The 21,736-nt window shown below is 35.5% G+C and overlaps 1 protein-coding gene across 5 annotated transcripts in view; it reads right to left on the bottom strand.

Annotated features, from left to right (window-relative positions):
- The window catches only part of BBS9 (Bardet-Biedl syndrome 9), a 429,330-nt gene that overhangs the window by 324,453 nt on the left and 83,141 nt on the right, over window positions 1-21,736 (bottom strand). For all 5 annotated transcript variants that reach the window (XM_034670282.1, XM_002921839.4, XM_034670287.1 and 2 more), the window contains one exon: window positions 4,778-4,952. In XM_034670282.1, the coding sequence (XP_034526173.1) occupies window positions 4,778-4,952 (175 nt within the window). The remainder of the gene's footprint in view (window positions 1-4,777; window positions 4,953-21,736) is intronic.

The following is a 21,736-nucleotide window of genomic DNA, read 5'->3' as shown; positions in this document are numbered from 1 at the left end:
GAAAAGGAGAGACAATAAAGCTCATGGCAGGTATACTTCTTCAGGGAGCCTCCCTCCACTGAACGCTTATTATCGTCAGTGTCCTGTGCACAGCTCTCTAGAGCCTCAATCACAATGAACTGAAACAGCTGACTGACCTGCTACCTCCCACCCTTGCTGCATACTGCTTGAGGGCAAGAGACAGCTCTTACTTGACTCTGCGTTTCCAGTACTTGGCACAATGTGTGACACAGAGAAGCCTCTTGAAAAATGTTTCCTGAATAAATAACTGAATAAATGAACTAACTTATTCAGTCAGCAAACAGATGTTTAAGACAGACTCTGCTCTCAGGAATCTGATAGGATATATTCTGGAATATTTCAGCAGAATACAAGAAGGCAATATATGATATTTGGCAAAAATCAGTGTTTAGGCAATAATGTATCAAGGAGGTGAAAAAAAAGATAACTGAACCAGTTAACTTTAGAAGTTAAATCTGATTCTGAACATCCACATTAATAGAGGTAGAATGGGACTGGATTGTAAGGAGCACTGAATATCAATATAAGGTTTTGATTTTTTAATGGGAAGCAAAAATTATTCTGGTTTAAGCAGGTTATTTTAAAATGATAGATATGAGAAGGATCTTTCAAAGTCTAGATTAGAAGTAAGAAAACCAGAAATCTAAGTGAGGAAATAAAGGCCTGAATGCCAATGGAAATGGGAAGCAAAGGCTGAATACAAGGGAAAAAAGTAGAAGGTCGGGATTTACTGACCAAATAACTCTGACAAGTAAAGGAAAGAAAAAGAGAATAAAAACTAATCCAAAATTTGGACAAACATTACTAAGAGAATGGAGTTATCTAAGCCCCTGCAAACCCACCAAAAAAGACAAACGATTCTCTCACTTCAAAAGAAAAACAACACCCAAAGTGTATTTCTAACTTAGAATCACCTGGAGTATGCTTTCAACGATGACTTCTGGGTCTTATCCCCAAACCTACTAGATCGAAGTCTAGCGTACTGGTAATTGTGAATCTGCAAATGTGCATTCTATAACAGGCTGCCCAAGTGATCCTTATGCACACTGAAGTTTGATATCCACAGCCTGCGCTAGTTCCTATCTGAGTATAATTGAGCTTGTTTTAAAGTAATTAAATATCAATATCAAAAATGAAAATAAATTATATCTTAAAAGCCTTTTTTATTAACTGATTACATTCTATTAACTGATTATAAATAGATGAAGCCTCAAAAGAACAAACTATAGTTTTCATGCTTCCTTCAACCCTAAATTGCACCAGTGATTATCATTTAATTTAATCTATTAAACTTGAAAGAGTATATAAACGTAATATACTGTTTAATATTATAAGCCCACTTAATTGTCATCATTTCATAATAATCACATATCCCATGCATTTTTACCATTATAAAAGAATCCACATAATGGATAAGGTGTGTATTTTTAGTCCTAGATGGGGATGGATTTAATAAATTGGTATGTTGGTAAATTATCACAGTTCAAAGATGGTGAGCATCTTTGAGATTAAACTTTCACATTAAGGAAGCCAACACATTGCTTCTTCATCCAGTCACTCCTGTAGTTATTACCAAATTAATTCCTATGCACATATTTCAAAGAGTAAGTCATGGAGCATTCAAATCTTTCTATTGTGACCCCAATATAGCACTGCCAGTATCCCTACTTGGCAGGAGTTGAGGCACGGAACTAGGTGGAAAGCTGAAAAGCAGATCTCCTCAATATTGCTTCATCTTTGACAGGTTTGAATGAATTATACAGATATTTTTCTCAACCTCTCAAAATAAGTATATTTTATTTCTTACCAGTAGCAATGCCACAATTCATTCGTCTCCTTTGGATAAGAGCCATAGGAGTTAAAGAAGGAATATGATATAATGGCACAGTGCCTCCGTTAGTTAACTTCTGGTTAGTCACAAACATTTGCTTATGTCCAGGGTTTTGAATCTAAGATAATTTGACAATAATTCACAAAAGGTAGACTGCCACTTATGAAGGTGAAGGGAATACTGCATTAACTTGCTATATGCACAATACTGAAACTTGAAGACAAAAATTTACAGGTGTTGCCTGATGAATTTATATTTTCTTCCTGCCTTGGGAAAAATCAGATGACCAAAAATAATACTGAAAAGCTATAATGAAGTGTTGCTTAGATGTTTAAGTGTTGCCATCAGTTAGATAACAACAATAAAGTTACTGAAGATACTGTAATCCTCCAAGTCCATTTCTTTTCCCAGAATGAATTTGTACGTTCTTTTCCCCATTACCCCTCCAACAAAAAACACACCTCCAAAAACTCAAAACCTTAATTTTTGTTGAAATTTAGCTGATAGAAGAAAAAGACCTCTCTCAAACACAATTCCCCAAAATCAGTAAGAATTTCTAGCAAAAAGTATAAATTGTTTTCACAGGGTCATTTTCATGATTTATTTCTACTATGAACTGTTCTTTTTAAAACATGCATATTAACACTTGTATTTTTTGCTACCATTCTTCCTATGTCGCATTTTTTTTATAAAATAATTTCATACACTCATCTTTTCATCTGGCTTTTTTTCACTCATACTGTGCTTTATTTATTCTTTATAACTCAGGGAACAGCCACAATAATTAATCAGCATTTTCTATGGGGTGGCAACTTGACATCCATTCAATCCTTTTAATAAGCTTGTCAAAATAGCCATTATTCCCACAACTATATGGTCAATTAATCTTTGACAAATCAGGAAAGAATATCCAACGGGAAAAACGTCTCTTCAACTGGGGCGCCTGGGTGGTGCAGTTGGTTAAGCATCTGCCTTCAGCTCAGGTCATGATCCCAGGGTCCTGGGATCGAGCCCCAAGTCGGGCTCCCTGCTCGGTGTCCCTCTGCCCCTCCCCCTGCTTGTGCTCACTCTTAATTGCTCCCTCTCTCTCTCTTTCTCTCAAATAAATAATCTTTTTCAAAAAATGGTGTTAGGAAAATTGGACAGCAACATGCAAAAGAAACTAGACCACTTTCTTATATCATACACAAAAATAAATTCAAAATGCACTAAAGACCTAAATGTGACACCTGAAACCATAAAAATCCTAAAAGAGAACATAGGCAGTAACCTCTTTGACATCAGCTGTAGCAACTTCTTTCTAGATATGTCTCCTGAGGCAAAGAAAACAAGAGCAAAAATAAAGTACTGGGACTACATCAAAATAAAAAGCTTCTGCACAGCAAAGGAAATGATCAACAAAACGAAAAGGCAACCTATGGAATGGAAGGAGATATTTGCAAATGACATATCCAATAAAGGGTGAGTATCCAAAATATATAAAAAACTTATAAAGCTCAACACCCCAAAAACAAATAATCCAATTATAAAACGGGCAGAAGACATGAACAGACATTTCTCCAAAGAAGACATACATACAGCCAACAGACATGTGAAAAGATGTTCATCACCACTTACCATCAGGGAAATGCAAATCAAAACTACAATGAGATATCACCTCACACCTATCAGAATGGCTAAAATCAACAACACAAGAAACAGGTGTTGGCGAGGAGGAAGCGATAAAGGAACTCTCTTGCACTGTTGGTAGGAATGCAAACTGGTGCAGTCACTATGGAAAACAGTATGGAGGTTCCTCAAAAAGTAAAAAAAAAAAAAAAAAAAAAAGTTAAAAACAGAACTACCCTGGGGCACCTAGGTGGCTCAGTCTGTTAAGCATCTGAGCCTTGATTTCGGCTCAAGTCATGATCTCAGGGTTATGAGATCGAACTCCAACTCAGGTTCCACGCTGCTATAGAGCCTGCTTGAGATTCTCTCCTATCCCTCTGCCCCTCCCCACTTGCTCGCTCTCTCTCTCTCTCTCAAAACTAAAACAAAAGCATAAATACCCTATGATCCAACAATTGCACTACTAGGTATTTACCCAAAGAAAACAAAACAGTAATTCAAAGGGATACATGCACTCCTATGTTTACAGCATTATTTACAATAGCCAAGATACGGAAGCAGCCCAAATGTCCATCTATTGTTGGATGCATAAAAAAGATATGATACACTCACACGTGCAATGGAATATCATTCAGCCATAAAAAAAGAATGGAATCTTGTCATTTGCAACAACATGGACGGAGCTAGAAAGTATAATGCAAAGTGAAATAAATCAGTCAGAGAAAGACAAAATATTATATGACTTCACTCATATGTGGAATTGAAGAAACAAAACAAATGAGCAAAGGGCAAAAAGAGACAAATCAAGAAACAGACTCTTAATTATAGACAACAAACTGAAGGTTACCAGAGGCGAGGGAGGTGGGGGGATGGGTTAATTAGGTGATGGAGATTAAGGAGTGCACTTGCGATGAGCACCAGGTGATGCATGAATTGTTGAATCACTATATTGTATACCTGAAACTAATATAACACTGTATGTTAACCAACTGGAATTAAAAACTTCAAAAGCGAAAAAAAAAAAGAGCCATCATTATCCCTATAACAATCAGGCTAAGGACATCGACCATCAAACAGCTGCAAGTAGCAAAATCAGGATTCCAACCCAGTCTGCCTCTTTCCAACTCCTTTCTCTCAATAACTGCACTATATCTGCAAATATTTTATAATATGTAAATGATGTCAAGTCACGACACTTATATTTTATCAAAGAAACGAGTCTCTTTTTCATTTGTAATATTCAAGCTTTTTGTGAAAAAGAATTAATCAGCAATATACCAAGAGTCATGATTCCAAAGATTCAACATCCAAACTTACTTGTAACTTTCCACTTGTCGGCAGGAAGAAACAGTGATGAAGGAATCTGTACGGGAACTGTAAGCAAGAGGGCCAGGTAAAAGAGAACCAGGGAGAAATCTCCCAAAAGCATAGCTTTCCTGCTCAAACACCATCAGCATCCCATCCATAGACTGGATACAAATTAAATCTCGACCTAAAGAAAAATTAGAGGAAATTAGGTGACTTTTTCTTTATAAATGTAATGGTTTTTCCATTTATCACTATCCATCACAAAAATGTCGTAGTTAATCTTTTCCTGGAGGGATAATATAAGCAGTTTAAATTTTAAATTACAAACTGATGAAGCTGTCAGATTATTGTACATCAGTATACACACATTTCTCATTTTAAATTATTCAGAAGATATCTATAATTTTAAGTACACTTATTTTCATTTACCATATGCTAAAAATCTCTAGCTCAAGACAGATAATCTCTCAGAACAATCATGACCCCATAAAGATATCATTTTTTCCAAAATCAGAAATATAACAGGGGCGCCTGGGTAGCGCAGTCGTTAAGCGTCTGCCTTCGGCTCAGGGCGTGATCCCGGCGTTCCGGGATCGAGTCCCACATCAGGCTCCTCTTCTGGGAGCCTGCTTCTTCCTCTCCCACTCCCCCTGCTTGTGTTCCCTCTTTCGCTGGCTGTCTCTGTCACATAAATAAATAAAATCTTTAAAAAAAAAAAAAAAAGAAGAAATATAACAAAAACTATTCAGTAGAGTCTACTCTCCTTCATAGTATGTCAGTCTCATACTTTCAAATGACTTAGACATAAGTCAAACAGAAGAGATCAAATCCACAGACATGTTTTAGGCACCAGTTTTATACAAATCATAGATAGTGTTAAGCGCTGCTGGGAGTGAAAAATACTAACATTGAAAAATACTCATCAGATTGCCCTAAAATACAGATTGATTTTTAGGTGTCTTCTGCCCTAGAAACAGAACATCTATAAACTACATATCAAAGCATTCAAAAAAGAATAACAGTCTGGGTTCAATATGGGCTCAGTATCAAGTAGGAGCAATTACTAGCCCTATACATCTCAAAAAGAGAAATGCTGTATTATAAGGTTTAAGAAGTTATTAAATGGATTTAATATAGTTTGGTATAGCTCAGTCATTTGCAAAAAAGAACTTGTGGCAGAGAAGCTAACTGTTCCCCATAATAGCCCCTCTTTCTTTTGATACTTGAAGTATCATTAGACACGTGGCCATTCAGCATAAAAGCCTGCTTTTCCAGGCTTACATGATTGTGTTCTTGCCAATGAGACAGGAACAGAGGTAATATGTACAGCACCCACATATGCCCGTAAAATGACTGAGTATACATTCCCCTCCACTCTTCCTGGCATGATGGTGGAGCTGGCACAGCTATCTTGATAGGTCTCAGAGATGGAAGCCACATATGGAGGACAACAAGGCCCACCCCCATCCACTAGAGCCCGGGACCACTTTATCTCCAGGTGGTTAAATATGACAGAAATAAACATCCTCCTTATTTAAACTGTCATTAAGTTTGTGTCTTTGTTAATGCAATCAAATACCTGTATCTTAAATAACACAGAACTTATCTGAACCTAAAGATCCATTAGCATCGCTAAATCTTAAATTTTAGTTTCATTTAATTGGATCCTGGTACCAAAAAACAAGATATAGAAGACATTGGAACAACTGGGGAAGCTGGAATATGACTGCACGTTAGAAAAAATTAGGAATTATTAATTTTTTTAAGTGTGCTCATGGTATTGTGATTATGTAAGAGAATGTTCTTATTGAGAGATGTGTGCTATAATATTTATGGGTGAAATAGCACAAAATCTGTACCTTACTTTCAAGTGGATCAAGCTAAATCTGTGTGTATGCGTATATTATATATATACACATATATATTTACAGCTGTTGACTCTAAATAGTGGAAATACGGGTATTCATGTTATTTTTTCTGGTACTTAAAATTTTTCACAATAAAAGTGTAGACAAATGAAATACAGTGTTTAAACATATACCTTTTGTATACAAATTCACTTTCTTAACAATTGGGGGGTAAACTGAGCATTAGTGAATTGAGTGGGACCTGGGAGAAGAACAATAAATGTAATCTTAATAAGCAAGAATCAAAGAGACAAACTGAATTAATGAAAAATTTATGCAGTGACCCTGACCTGTGGGGGAGAATATTACTGTAACCAAAATGTACTTTTGATGTCTGTATTATTAAAGAATGTGAGGTCAGAACATGTGTATTTCTAAGCAGAAGTACCAATGAAATTTGAGTTAATTTCAATATGTTGAATATCACTGAACCACAAATCTTCAGACTCCCAACGACCTAAAAGAAGTGGTCCTCAAAGCATGGCTCCCAGATCACCAACATCAGCATTATCTAGGAACTTCTTAGAAGTGCAAATTCTAGGACTCTGCTCTAGATCTACTAAATCAGAAACTCTGGTACTAGGATCCAGCAATTCTAGGTTTTACCAAGCCCTAGAGGCTGGCTGACACGTGCTGAAGTTTGACAATCACTGCCTTAGCATGGTATGACAAAGAACTAGAGCTTGAAGAAAACTTGAGCCCTAGAGAAAACTCACTCCTTAGCATGGTACTATATGAAGTCTTACTCCCTGAGACTCTAGCAATATAGAGGAGCATACTTGGACTGTAATGTCCACATGGGCTGCCTCTACAGTCAGATAATCTGGGTTTGAGTCCAGCTCCACCAATTACTGGCTATGAGCTTGGGCTCAAGTTTCCCTATCTGCAAGATGGCGTACCTACTTTAGTTAGCTAAATGAATCCAGCAGGCAGCAAATACTCTGTCACATTGTTATTTTATAAGTATTTTCTAAGTCTCTACTACACATTGTATTAATGTTCAACTACTTGCTGTTTCCCACAAACATCATGATGGTGTATGCTTTCTTGATTTTGCTTATATTATTACCTTTCCCCAAAAAATCTTACATTCATTTTCTCCAGTCTAGAGCACATTTGCTGGCAGCCCTTTGGTCGTCCATTCTCCTCTTCTCCTATCTTCGGCCGAGAGGTTTGAATGAGACTGACTTCATTCTAAACTTGAGGGTAGGCCCTGACTTATCCAAACCAATTTGTATCTCATTAATCACAGTGATTGGTTCGGAGACAGTTATAATTTAAGTCAATGTGCAAAATTAAATCTCTAGGTTTAGCTAGAACTAGAGAAAAGCTTACTCTTCCCCGTGGGGAATAATATGTGAGGAGGATAAAGTCTGGAATCACAGAACCCATTTGGCTTTTACAAAGGCACAATTAAAAGAGGGCCATGGAAGACATGGCTTGAGCCAAGGTATCAAGCATCACTTGAAGCCAAACCCACCTGGGAACTTTGCAGGCAACAAATTCCCAGAAATACTGAAGCCACTTTGACTTAGAACTCTGTCCCTGAATCAAGTGGATCAACCCACCTGTCCTCTGAAAGACATCACAAACTTACGCTCATCTCTTTCCCCCCAAACACCCTCTACGTGTGATCCCACAGAGCTCCATCCTCACCTCCATCTTACAACTAATCACCAATTGAAATGATTTGTTTTTGTGTCTCTTGTTCACCCTAGACTAAACTCAAAGGCAGGAACTATGTCTCACTCATCTTTGTAAATCCAGCAACTATAAAATGCCTGGCACACAGGAGATAAACTAATAAATGTCTGTTGAACTGAAGTAAGCTAGGCAAATAATTTATTCATCTGAAGCTCAGACTGGCTGAGATTTTATTCTATGTGTTTCACATACTGCATTTGAAGTATGTGAAAAATGCTTTATTTATTACAATCGCGGCTGCTGACGTTTAGAAAAATGTAGGGATCAATCCAAAACATTACTCAAAAATAAATAAATAAATCCTTCAAATCACTGTTTTGGAAGCCACTTCAGAATACATACCAAAGGCTCCCCTTACAGATAATGGGAAAAGAAAGAACAGTCTAGAGAAGCCATGAAAGTTTTGTAGTTCTGACAGAACAGAGCCAACAGGAAGCCTTCATAAAAGCGATAGGATTTCAGGAGCTATTTAAATGACCTAGCCCTGAACCATACTCAGAGTCCTTACCACACGCTTAGTACTATATTAGAAGCTGTAAGAAATATAGAACAACAGGAATAAAAACTATTGACATTTACTGAGCACCAGTTATATTCCTGCCTTTGTGCTAAACATTTACCCAGCATATTAGCTATAATATTTAATAACTGAGATTATGAGAAAAGTGAAACCCACAGAGTTTAAATAATTTGCCTAGGGGCACCTTGGTGGCTAAGTCGGTTAAGCATCCAACTCTTGGTTTTGGCTCAGGTCATGATCTCGAGGTCATGAGATCAAGCCCCACATCCGGCTTCATAATCGGAGCAGAGTCTGCTTAGGATTCTCTCCCTCTCCTTCTCCCTTCCCCTCTGCCCCTCCTGCTGCTCACGCACTCTCTTTTTTTCTCTCTCTCTCTAAAATAAGTAAATAAATAAATGAAATATTTTTAAAATAGTAATAATAATTTACCTAATGTCAAAGAGTTAGAAAATGACAGAGCTAGTACTCAAATAGAAATCTATCTCACTCCATTACACCACCCTGGATCCATTTTAAAAATTAATGTAAAGTTAACATGTAACACCTAAATGATGTGAAACAGACTAAGTACTACATAAAATCAAAGAGCTTCATTATAATGAACATTCTGAAAAAGATTTCATGATAGAGAGCTTCATTACAATGAACATCCTGGGAAAGATTTCATGGTAGAGTTAGGATGTATCCTAGACTGAGAAGGATAGGTATAATGAATCAAAGGTAAGAGTAGAGAAAGTTTCTGGGGGGAAAGGAACATACTAGAAGAAGATGTAGAGGCAGTTATACTTGATCCAGTGCAATGTATCAAGTTTTACCAATAGGGCATGAAACGTAAAAGCAAGCGGACTGAAAAGATGACATTAACTTTTTTTGTTTTTAAGATTTTATTTATTTATTTGAGAGAGAGAGAGATAGCAAGGGAGAGCACGGGGAAGCAGAGAGGGAGAAGCAGGCTCCCCGCTGAGCAGAGAGCCCGATGCAGGGCTCAATCCCAGGACCCCGGGACTATGACCTGAGTAGAAGGCAGATGGCCAATGTACTGAGCCACCCAGGTGCCCCAAAAGATGACAATATCTTAATGATGCTTCCTCAAAAATTATGCCTTAACTGTACAGAGAAAAAAATATCTTTTAAAGTTGAAATAATTAGGAACATTGGAGATTTCATCAGAATTTAAAATCTGGATGTTTATCCCATTGATCTTTAACCATGATAAGAGAAAACCATTGTGATTTGAAATATTATTTGGAAGATCTAAGAACAAATTGAGAAAGGACTCAACAAAAACATTTTGAAAGGATTTTTAAAGCCATTATTTTTTTCACTTTCAATGGCAAAGAAAAAATTTTATGTCTGTGGGGATTGGGAGGTGGAGGCAGGAAAGTTCTATTATGGCAGCCTCACGAAATGAACATTTATTAAATACTGTGTCTCATTTCCTGGTGTTAAAATATCATGTAGTCAGATCTTTAACATGATGGATAAACATGTGGAACGGACTGCTAGATTAACAGTCTTCTCTACTAAATTATAGTCTATTCATTACAATTTGGGTGCATGTGTACATGTGTGTACCCCCATGCCCAGAAGTTCTTTCTACCATGCATGACCCAGTGTGTTTTCCATCATGCACAATTACAGCAACAAGGGCCCCATGGAAGGCAGTCCTGAATACCATTTCCTCCATTTCTCTGCTGTCTTTTTCTTCCTGTGAAATCTATGCGCAGAGTAAGTGGAATGGCATATATGAAAGAAGACTACCATTACTCAGCATGCTACATGTTTTCTGAATCTCTCTATGCTCATATTTCTTTTACACATTGAGTAAAAATACAAGTGAAGAAATGCAAACGTGACCTGTGGCCAAGCATATATTGCAGTTCAGCATGCAGCTGTCAAAAATACTTGGTCTTTCTCCAAGCCTGAAAAACACATGAAAAACAGCTGTATAGGTAGTCAAAAAGGCAGACAGGAAACATAAAAGACTGATACATAAGAACAGAAGAGTCCAAAAGTCTGTGGAACTTCTGCTCCCTAGTTTTACACACATGCACAGAAAAAAAATTTTGTTGTTGTTGTTACAGAAAAACTGAAACACTAACTCATTAATCTTTATTGCAACCTAACTAAAAAATGATACAACGTGTTTGCTATGAGCAAAGACACAAAAATGTTCAGAGTAGAATTTCAACAGATACAGACTTAAAAACAAATGGTAGATGGATTTCTAGAGCTTTCGGGATTTTAAATTCACCATTAAATAGCATTTTTGTACTTTTTCAATCATATCATCATATAAACAAAACTATCATAGTTTTGAGATACATGATACTATTTGGTCATGCTTAATAATTAGTAATTGGCAATTAACTGAACGAAAGAATAGCTAGCTTCTTTCTTATTACTATCTCCCTCATATTTATTTGAGCATTCTAAAAGCAATCAGTATCTGATAATAATGCAATATTCAAGTAGATTCTAAGTTTAAAACCTTAGTTATATATAACTAAATAAAAATTTAAAGTCCTAAGCAAACAGAGGAAATCAACAAATAGAACACGTGTGGAGCTAAATAGCTAATGCTTTTAAGTGTGTACCAGGGAAAAATTACACAAATTCTCAACTATTATTCAAGAGTTGCCCCCAATAAATAACTTCATGAGACTAATTACTTTAAGACTCAAGAAAATAAAAATTGGGTCTCATACTAACTCTTCCTATGAACTTGCCTTTTGACATTTTAATGTGTCTCATTTTAATAGGCACTTTAATAGCCTTACAAAGACCACTAGTGTGTGTTCCGCCAAGCTATTTATCACAATTTTCCCCTTAAACTGTGAATAAGTTTAATAACACATTATAAAGAAATTACAACCATTCATTAAATTAGCATTATATGTGATAGATTCAATATGAATGCGATGTTAGCATTTAAAAGAAAGCCCTAAACATTATATTATCACTTGCATTTATAAGATATTGGGTGAATTACTTTGTCCAATGTAATGATCACGAAAGCTTTGATAACATTCTCCGGAACTCACATTCACTCAATGAATTCCACAAACATTCACTGTACACCTACAATGTGCAACGAGAGAGACAGTTGCTACCCTAAGAAAGCTCAGTGAATATGGGAGTTAACCAGTTAAATATTCTTTTTTTTTTTAAAGATTTTATTTATTTATTCGACAGAGATAGAGACAGCCAGCGAGAGAGGGAACACAAGCAGGGGGAGTGGGAGAGGAAGAAGCAGGCTCATAGCGGAAGAGCCTGATATGAGGCTCGATCCCATAACGCCGGGATCACACCCTGACCCGAAGGCAGACGCTTAACCGCTGTGCCACCCAGGTGCCCCAACCAGTTAAATATTCTAATAATGTAAGAACAGGGGCATATTAGAATAATCAAAAAGGCAATGCACCTTGATTAACAGTGTCTGGGAGAACCAAGCAAATCTTCAAAACAGAGATAATACTTGGGTCTCACAGGCTGAGGAAGAGTTTGCCAGATAATCAGAGAAACAAAAGCAGAGAGCACACTGTGCACAGACAGATGGATTTTAAAAGAATTATGTCGGGAGAGGAGTGAGAGCAGTGAACTCTGGGGGAGGGTATTAGGTGGAGAGAGACACTGCTGATGAATATGGCAGGCATGCTCATCAGAACTGATGGCAAAGCCAGAACTTGAGACCAGATTTGCTGTGTCCTTATTTTAGTCCTGAAAGCTCTGCCAGTTTCCTCACCTGTAAAGCAGTGGTATGAAAAGATTACATGATACTGCTATAAGGATAAAATACAATAAAAATACACACTGCCTGATCCTGGTAAGCATTCAGTAAATGGTAAGTAAGTTAAATGATATTATTGGATTGCCCTCTTTCTCACAGATCAAATTATGTGGAAAAAAAACCTTTTAAGTTGAGGGTAAAAAGTCTTTCAGAGCAAAAAGGGTAAATTTAATGTAAGAAGGACACACAATCAGAAAATTATCCTTTTTGTCAAAGCAAAGGGTTTTTAAGACTTTAAAAACTATGGAAAATCTTTCAAAACTTAGGTCTGTGGAAACTGCTGGCTATTCAAGTTGATATTCTGCCTATTTTAAGTTTACTTTCCTCAAAACAGCAATTTCCCTAACATGGTAACTATTGAAATCTCTAAAGAAATGTACTGTGAATGTGCCAGAAAGCTCTCTCTGGGAATGCACTGTCCCTGCCTCCACATCCTTCCCCCAACACACACAATATCTATAATCTTACCCCACCTCTATTATTAATGCTTTATGCAGGATTACCTTGAATTATATAAGAAAGACAAGATAGATGATGTCGTCCTGAAGAGTCCATTATTTCTTAGCATTCCTTTCTTTTCTCTCATCCAAAAGAAAAATTCTTGAAGAGTATAATGTTGTGGGTATAATTTTTTTTAAGTAACTAGTTTCAAAGCAAGGTAAAGTTCTCAAGGTAATAACAAGTCATGATAGGAAACCAGAGAACCAAAAAAATAAACAGAAAACATTTTAAATACCTCTTCATTTTATATATTCTTCATTTGCAATATTAACCATCCCATAAAGCAGTAACTCCAAAAGCTAAATATTTTTATATATTTATATATATATACATATATATCTTATATATACTCTTAACCCTAAAATCATGAGTATATCAAAAGAAGGAAAAATAGTCTTTAGTCTACACTAGACTCACTATAACCAACTAAATTAGGTTATAAAAAAAAATAACTAAAGCCAAGAAATTCTCAACTGAGGTTCAACTTCATCTAAACTCATACAATTTTTAAAAAGTAAATCAAAATGAGTTAGGGATAATGACAACGATGACTTTAAATTTCCTGAACTGTCAATTCTTGTCACAAAGTTCGATATGCCATTTAACCATTGTTTGGTCTAATAAATTTCCTTGGATTCTTCTAAAGGAGCTGTTAAAATACCATATCTTTAATAAAATTCATAAAAATAAATATACCAAAGCAATCATCTTAATATACAGATGCAATCATGTTATCAACCCACTCAAAAACTTCAAAGGTACTCCAGTGTCTCCAGAAATAAGTATAAATTAATAAGCAGGAAATCCAAAGAACTCTTTAATGTGTCTGATAAATGAACTTTGACTACTCTCTCTTATCCAGTCCCAACCACCAAACACTTCAGGTAACATAAGCCTGACCTAAATGCCTTTATGTGTTTGTCAGTCTAGTTCAATTCATCTCAGGTGCTATTCCCCCACCTTAACCTCACAAAATCCTTCTACACATCCTCAATCCCCAGGATAAAATCCCATCACTTCCAAGCCTTCTCCAATCCTCTCTGGGCATAAATACCACACTATCCCTCTAGTCTTTCTTAATCACTCCCTAGTAGTATTGACAATATTTTTTCCGGTGTTATGGCTAAATTTGGCATATCTCTCCCTTCTCCAATTCCATAGACAAAGCATAAAACCCTTGAGGATAAGCCTATTTTGTTTTCATTATCAAGCTCACAGCATTGAGTGCCATCCCTTATATCCTGGGGCCCAAAATATCTATTCAAGTAAACTAAACCATCATGAAAGTAAAAAACCATGTCAGACTGTAGTACTAGGTACCAATGATTTCAAGAGGGCCAATGATCTTCAAGTGGGCCAAGATATTTAACAACACTGCCATATTCACATGAAAACACCTTAAGATATTATGCTTTACTCGTCACACCTCCCTGAATAGTCCCTACTATATAATAGGGCTCAACAGCTCAATAAATATTTGTTGAATGAAAGAATGAATGAATGAATAGCATTAAAGTAAAAATGGCATGGTAAAGGCCTTGAAATAATTAGTTTTAATATGTGACACTAAGCAATTAGAATCCTAAATTATTTTAGAGCTTAGTACTGTCAAAAACAAAGTACTCATTGTACACCCAACATTAGATACACTAAGAAATATTAAGAATAAAGGGAAAAGGCTAAGGATAACTCAGTTCTTAAGAAGATAAACTCTAATGGAAAGGCACAGGAAATAAAGGTGGGGTGGGAGAGGGCCCCAAATGAAAATATATAAATGAATGTGAAAAACACTCAACCATAGAGAATAAATTGTGGAAGCCCAAAGAGGCTGCAAAAGGAATAGAATAATCTTCAGATCCATCAGTATTTCATAAAACTCTACTTCAAAAATATACACAGATTAAACCTTAAAGCTTTAGTAATTATTAGAATTTTGCATGTGGTCTTTCTGGGCAATAAGAAACAAGGGATTATTACCCAAGGAAAAGTACTCAAAAAAATGTACTGAATAAGATACTCTCTAGTTGTTAACCTTTCCCAGAGTAGGATGGTATATTATAAAAGAACAAAGTGGAGAAAGTATCAAATGCAGATTAAAGTACTAATGTGAAGAAGAAAGAGCAGTGATTTTGAATCAGAAAGACAAGATGATAAGGTTTTGAATCCTGGCTCTGACACAGAGAGGTGACTTCCGCTGCTTTGTTTAATAATTGTCTGTTTCTTCAAATGCAAAATAAACCTTATCACAACCTCCACACACCACTGGGTTGCTGTGATGATTAAAGAAGGGAACATATGCAAAATAGGTTAGTAGCTAGAACATGGTAGGAATGCATCCCAATCTTAATCTCAAAATGTGCATGCTTAAAAAAAACCCACCAAACTGACTTCCCCTAGTACCCACACTTACCTATACCTTGGATAGGACAGTCATTAAGTCTCACTTCATAGGTACAAAAGGGTAGAAAACACATCAAGGTAAAGCTAGGACAAAAGGTGACCAAGAAGTTGGAAATGGTTCAATTCAGAAATTCCAATCTTTATTTGCGAAAGTACTTGCTAAAGCAGTGATTCCAGGTTTTTGAATTTCACTGATCATCATAGGTTGTCAACCTTGAACTGCTCAAAGATTTTTTTTAAAACATACAGACTAATATCACCAACGTCTTCTATAAATACAATATAATACAAATAAGTAGGAAGTAGAAAATGTTAGCACTAAGTACAGCCCTTTGAGCAATTTTTTTAGCTTTATAAAAAATTCAGAACGTTAGCTAATTTTTTTTGTTGCCTTAAAACTACTCCAAACTTTAACATGGGATTGCACTATTCTATCCCAGCATTACCCACTTTTATTTTTATTTTTTTAATTTTATTTATTTCTTGGAGAGAAAGAGAGACAGGAGGAGCAAGGGTAGAGGCAGAGGAAGAGGAAGAAACAGACTCCCCGTTGAGCAGGGAGCCCGCTGCTGGGCTCAATGTGGGGCTCAAAGCAGGTCTTGGAGATCATGACCTGAGCCAAAGGCAGGCACTTAACCATCTGTGCCACCCAGGCGCCCCCCCAATATTAACCACCTTTAAAGAACTTCCCACAGCAGCACTTAAGAGCCACTATTGTAAAGAACTCAGAAAACAAGAACAGAAAGTTTTTCCCTTATAAGAACAAAGGAAAAACTTGTTCCAAAACTTATTCAGTCCTAGGTGAGGAAACAAACATTTTCCATACACAAGTTGGCTCTTTAAAATCGCCACCAGCAGGCTTCTGGAATCCAAAAGTGAGGCAAAGGCTCCCTCTGCTGACAAGTAGAAAAGAATCTAATCCTATCAAAAGACAATGGATTTTTTAAAAATCTTACCAATACTGACTGGATACTGCATGCTTTTACTATTCTCTATCAAAGACTAATTTTACTCTATGCCCCAAAAAACACCGGAATACTGCTCCAAATGACATGGACATGAAAGAAATGTATAACTGGGTAACATTCAAAATTTCAATAAATCTTTCTAAATCAGCTTTCAACTTTCTTGGTTTCTCCTCCACGTTCTTAAGGTGAACTGAGCTATAATGTCATACAAAGAGGAAATTAAACAAAGAAAGGTGAAGAATTCACGTGGGTTTTAAGAGGTTATAGGGAACAAAGGTAGCACTCTATGAATACGTTGATGACCTCTCAGAGAAGTCTCATGAGATTAATAGCTAGAGTAAATTAAAAACTTCAAAATTAACAATAGCTGTTTATAAGTGCTCGCACATAGATTATTAGCATATCCAACTCTAGAAACTATCCTATAACTTGGGAAGGTTAAGAGTTACTGTTCTCCTGTGACTGTGGAGAGACTGAAGGCTCCGGAAAGTTCAATGAATTGTTAGGGATGTTCAGGTGGCAAGTAGCAGAGCCAGAACACAACCCTGTAAGTCTACTAATCTCCAGTCTTTTTCCTCCAATTGAAAACTAAGCATAAAGTAGGTACTCTAATAACATAATCTCTAAATCTCTTTCTGATTACAAATTCAACATGGCCTATCATCATAACAACTGCACTTTGTATACTTATAAGTAACATCACATTTAAATATAAAATGTTAATTATTTCACTTTGGCAGACAAAGCTTGATATAACTGCTTGTTGGTTCTTCGATATAATTTCTTTTTTTATTCTTGTCTTATTTTCAAAAGAACTGCTTACACAGATAAATAAAATTAAATTATTAAAAGAGTAGATGAGAATAGCAGAAAAAACCCTGATTCTCCCACTAAATTACTGAATAAAATGTTTGTTAAAATCAGCATTTTTAAGCACATCAATATGTTGCCAAAAAAAAAAGATAAAGAGAATTCAGAAGCCAAACAGTAAATGAAAGCGAAAACCCAAAAAGGTAAACAGAGCCCCTGGGGCATTTTCCTAAACCAGATAACTTTCAGCTTCAGTTTTCATGGTCTCAAATGACATATGGTAAAGGAGAAAAACCTTGGGGCCCACTCTATGTGGGGAATCTAATTGATCCTGTACATTATCTCCCTCCCCCCAGTAGAAAGCTAAAACCACAAAGGGCTCTACCCTTAGTGTGAGGAGAACTTAGAAATAGCACAAGCCCAAGAGAAAGCAAAATGAAATGCACATCTCAAAACCTGGAACCAGATGAAGGAAAAAAAAATCTCTCCTAAGAATTCATAAACCCCAAGCTGATCTTAACGTGGGTTTTCAGACCAAATGCATTCTACTGGCTTGCCCAAGAAGCCTTAATCTGTGAATTTAGTATAAAGGGATCCTAGGTTAACAGAACAACCAAGCACCTGACGAAAGAAAACTCAAATCTCTGAAGGAACACACCAATCACCCCCATGGATACAGTTTCAAAGAATATAACCTCACAGGCAAAATCACAATATACAAGGAATTGAAGGCAATAAAAGCAAACAACAGCAAAAATAATAGAGAGCAGAATCAGAACTACAACCTATACTGAAATTATAAACAGAGAATATAAAAATACTACATTTTATGTTTAAAGAAATAAAAACAGGTATTAAAAATGTGATCATAACTGATTCAAAGGGGCATATGCACTCCAATGTTTATAGCAGCAACGTCCACAATACCCAAATTATGGAAAGAACCCAGATGTCCATTGACTGATGAATGGATAAAGAAGATACGGTATATATATGTATATATAATGGAACATTATTTAGCTGCAAAAAGGAATGAAATATTGCCATTTGTAACAACATGAATGAAGATAACTGAAGTAAGTAAATCAGAGAAAGACAAATACCATATGATTTCACTCATATGTGGAACATAAGAAACAAAACAGCCGAACATAAGGGAAGGAAGAAAAAGGAGACAGAGAGAGAGATAGGCAAACCAGAAAACAGACTCTTAACTATATATAGAGAACAGACTGAGGGTTGCTGGAAGGAGGTGGGTGGGGGATGGGCTAAATGGATGATGGGGATTAAGGAGGGCACTTGTGATAAGCACTCAGTGTTACATGTAAGTGATGAATCAGTGAAATCAATGTTACACTATATGTTAACTAACTGGAACTTAAATAAAAACCTGAAACAAACAAAAAAAGTGACCAAGAGCGTCAACAACCAAGCAGATTTTTTAAAAGGACAAAATAAACTTTGAGAAATATTAGACTTAACAGAGTTAACAAAACTCCAAGAGTAGTTTCAACAGAAATTAGTCTCTAAATAGCAGTGATTTAGGAAACAAGAGAATAGAAATAATCTAGAATGCACTAATAAGAAACAAAGAGACAGAAAATGCAAGTGGACTTGAGAGACATGAGCAATATGGTAAGTTGGTCTAACATATATCTAGTTGGATTTCCACTAGGAGATAATGGAAAAAATACAGGAGAGGCAATACTCAAAAAAATAACGGCAGAGGACTTTCCAAAACTGCTGAAAGGAAACAATCCTAAAATCCAGTTTTAAGCCACATAAATTCCAAGCAGAAGAAAAAATAAATCCTCTCTTACTCAACAGAGAAACTGCTGAACACCAAAGACAAAGAGAAAATGACATTAACTAGCAAAAGAATAACAGCTAGACTGAAAACTAAACACCAATGGAAGCCAGAATACAGAAGAGTATCTCCTGTGTAGCAGGAAAAATAACTGTCAACATAGTATGTTCAATGATACAATAGTATCATTGTATATCCAGCCTTCTCTCCAAGTACCCATCAAAATTTTAATGTAATAAATAACAAAGATTCCACTCAACAATAGTTATCAAAGCAATTAAGTTCTTAACACACTCTACTCAACCAGAGTTGACTCTAACCCAACTTTCAGATATTGACTTTCATAGGAAGGCCAGATTAAAGCCAAATTAAGCAATATACCCCTAAAATATACCATTAACACGGCATCTTTAATAGCACTTGTAGTTTTACACCTATTTTTTGCATTATCTACTTAATGTTTATCTCCCTCTCAAATGTAATGAGGACACAGATCTCTATATTTGGCACACCACTATATCCATAGTATCTACCAGGGTACCTAACACATAAATGGAAGCAAGGAAAGAAGGTAGGAAGGGAAGGAGGGAGGGAGAAAGAGAAAGAGGAAAGGAAGGAGAGGGGAGGAAGAAAGGAAGACCTAACTAACAAATTAATAACTAATACAGATAAAAAGTAAAATTTTTACTGAAAGACACAGAAGGATAGCTAAATAAATAGTAAGACATATATTTCTGGGTGGGAAGAACAAATATCATAAACCTGTCAGTTATGCACTAAAATAATCTATAGATTTAATATAATGCCAAACAAAATTCTAGCTTGATTTTTTTCATGGAATTCAATAAACTATTTTCTAAACTTGAGGGAGAAGTGAAAAGAGCAAAACTAACCTATAAATTTTGAAAAACAAGAATAATGAAGAATGGTTAGCCATCCCACATATCAAAACATACTGTACACTTTTTTCAAATATGCTATCGGCACTCCTTATAGATACAATATTTATAGACAAATAAAGAGAAAGGACTAGAGCTTGAGAGCAAATTAATGACTATGTAGGAATTTAGCATATGAGAAAAGCGGCATTCCAAATTATAAAAAGAATATTCAAAAATGATGCTTGGACAATGGGATATAATTTGAGAACTAGAATTAGAGCCTTATTGTATACCACATCTAAAAATAAATTCTAGAAAATTTAAGAAAACATATGAAAATATTTTAGAATTAAAGTATAGAAAATATCTTCATAAGAATGATACAAAGATTGGAAGTCATAACAAAAAATATCAAAACATTTAAAATCATAAAAAATTAAAACATTTGTACAACTAAGTAAATGAACAAAGTTAAAAATTAAGTTTAAAAGTTAAAGACCCATCATTCACAGGTTGGTGTGTCCCAGGCAAACTGTTTCATCTTGCCAATCTTAAATTTTCTCATGCCTAACATGAGACTATTGACTACAAGTTTGCTTTGAGAATTAAATGAGAAAGTTTAGGACACTTGTGATGAGCACTCAGTGTTACATGTAAGTGATGAATCAGTGAAACCAATGTTACACTATAATAGGTTAAATATACATATATATATATATATAGTAGGTTATATATATACTATATATATATATAGTAGGTTATATATATACTATATATATAGTAGGTTAAATCTTAGCATAGTCTTAGGTGGTAGCACCTAGTAGGTGTCCAATAAATATTTACTACTACTTCAAATTACAAAAAACAACATACCCATTAAATAGAGATTTTGAACTTTTTAAAAAATCATAATACTTAGTGTGGGCATAGATATTATACATAGCTGTGAAAAGGGTAGGCTGAGCCCATCTCTTCGCATAAAACAATTTATACTATGAATCGAAGACTTTTTATCCCAACTATCCAGTACTAGGATTTTATCCTGAAGAAATATCAAAGACAAACACAGAGATTCAAATACTGGTAATTTATGATCACAGTTTGTTTGTTTTTTTTTTCTCATTTTAACTTCAGCTTTATTGAGGCATAACTGACATATAAAATTTAAGATATTTTAAGTATACATCATGGTAATCTGATATAGGTACACAATCCTTAAACAGAAGTATTCTGCCCATTAGTTAATTAACATCCATCATTTCACATGCTTGTCTTTTTTTTTTTTCTTTTTTGGTAAGAACATTTAAGTTCTACACAGCAAATTTCAATTACACAATACTGTTATCAACTATAGTCACCATGTTTTACATTAGATCCTCAGACCTTATTCATTTCATAGCTGAAAGTTTGTACCCTTTTGCCAACCTCTCTTGATTTCCCCTACCCCAGCCCCTGGCAACATGAGTTTTACTTTTTTTTTTTCTTTAGATGCCACACAAGTGATACCATGTAGTATTTGTCTATGTCTGCTTTATTTCATCAAGCATAATGCCCTCAAGGTCCTTACACATTGCTGCAAACGACAGAATTTCTTTCTTTCTCCTGGCTGAATAATATTGTATCGGATGTATCTACACATTTTCTCTATCTATTCATCCACTGATGAACACTTAAGTTGTT

The sequence above is a fragment of the Ailuropoda melanoleuca genome, chromosome 1, assembly GCF_002007445.2.
Source record: "Ailuropoda melanoleuca isolate Jingjing chromosome 1, ASM200744v2, whole genome shotgun sequence".
NCBI classification, from domain to species: Eukaryota; Metazoa; Chordata; class Mammalia; order Carnivora; family Ursidae; genus Ailuropoda; species Ailuropoda melanoleuca.
The sequence above is the reverse complement of the archived record's forward strand: the minus strand, read 5'-3'. Positions and strand labels throughout refer to the sequence as shown.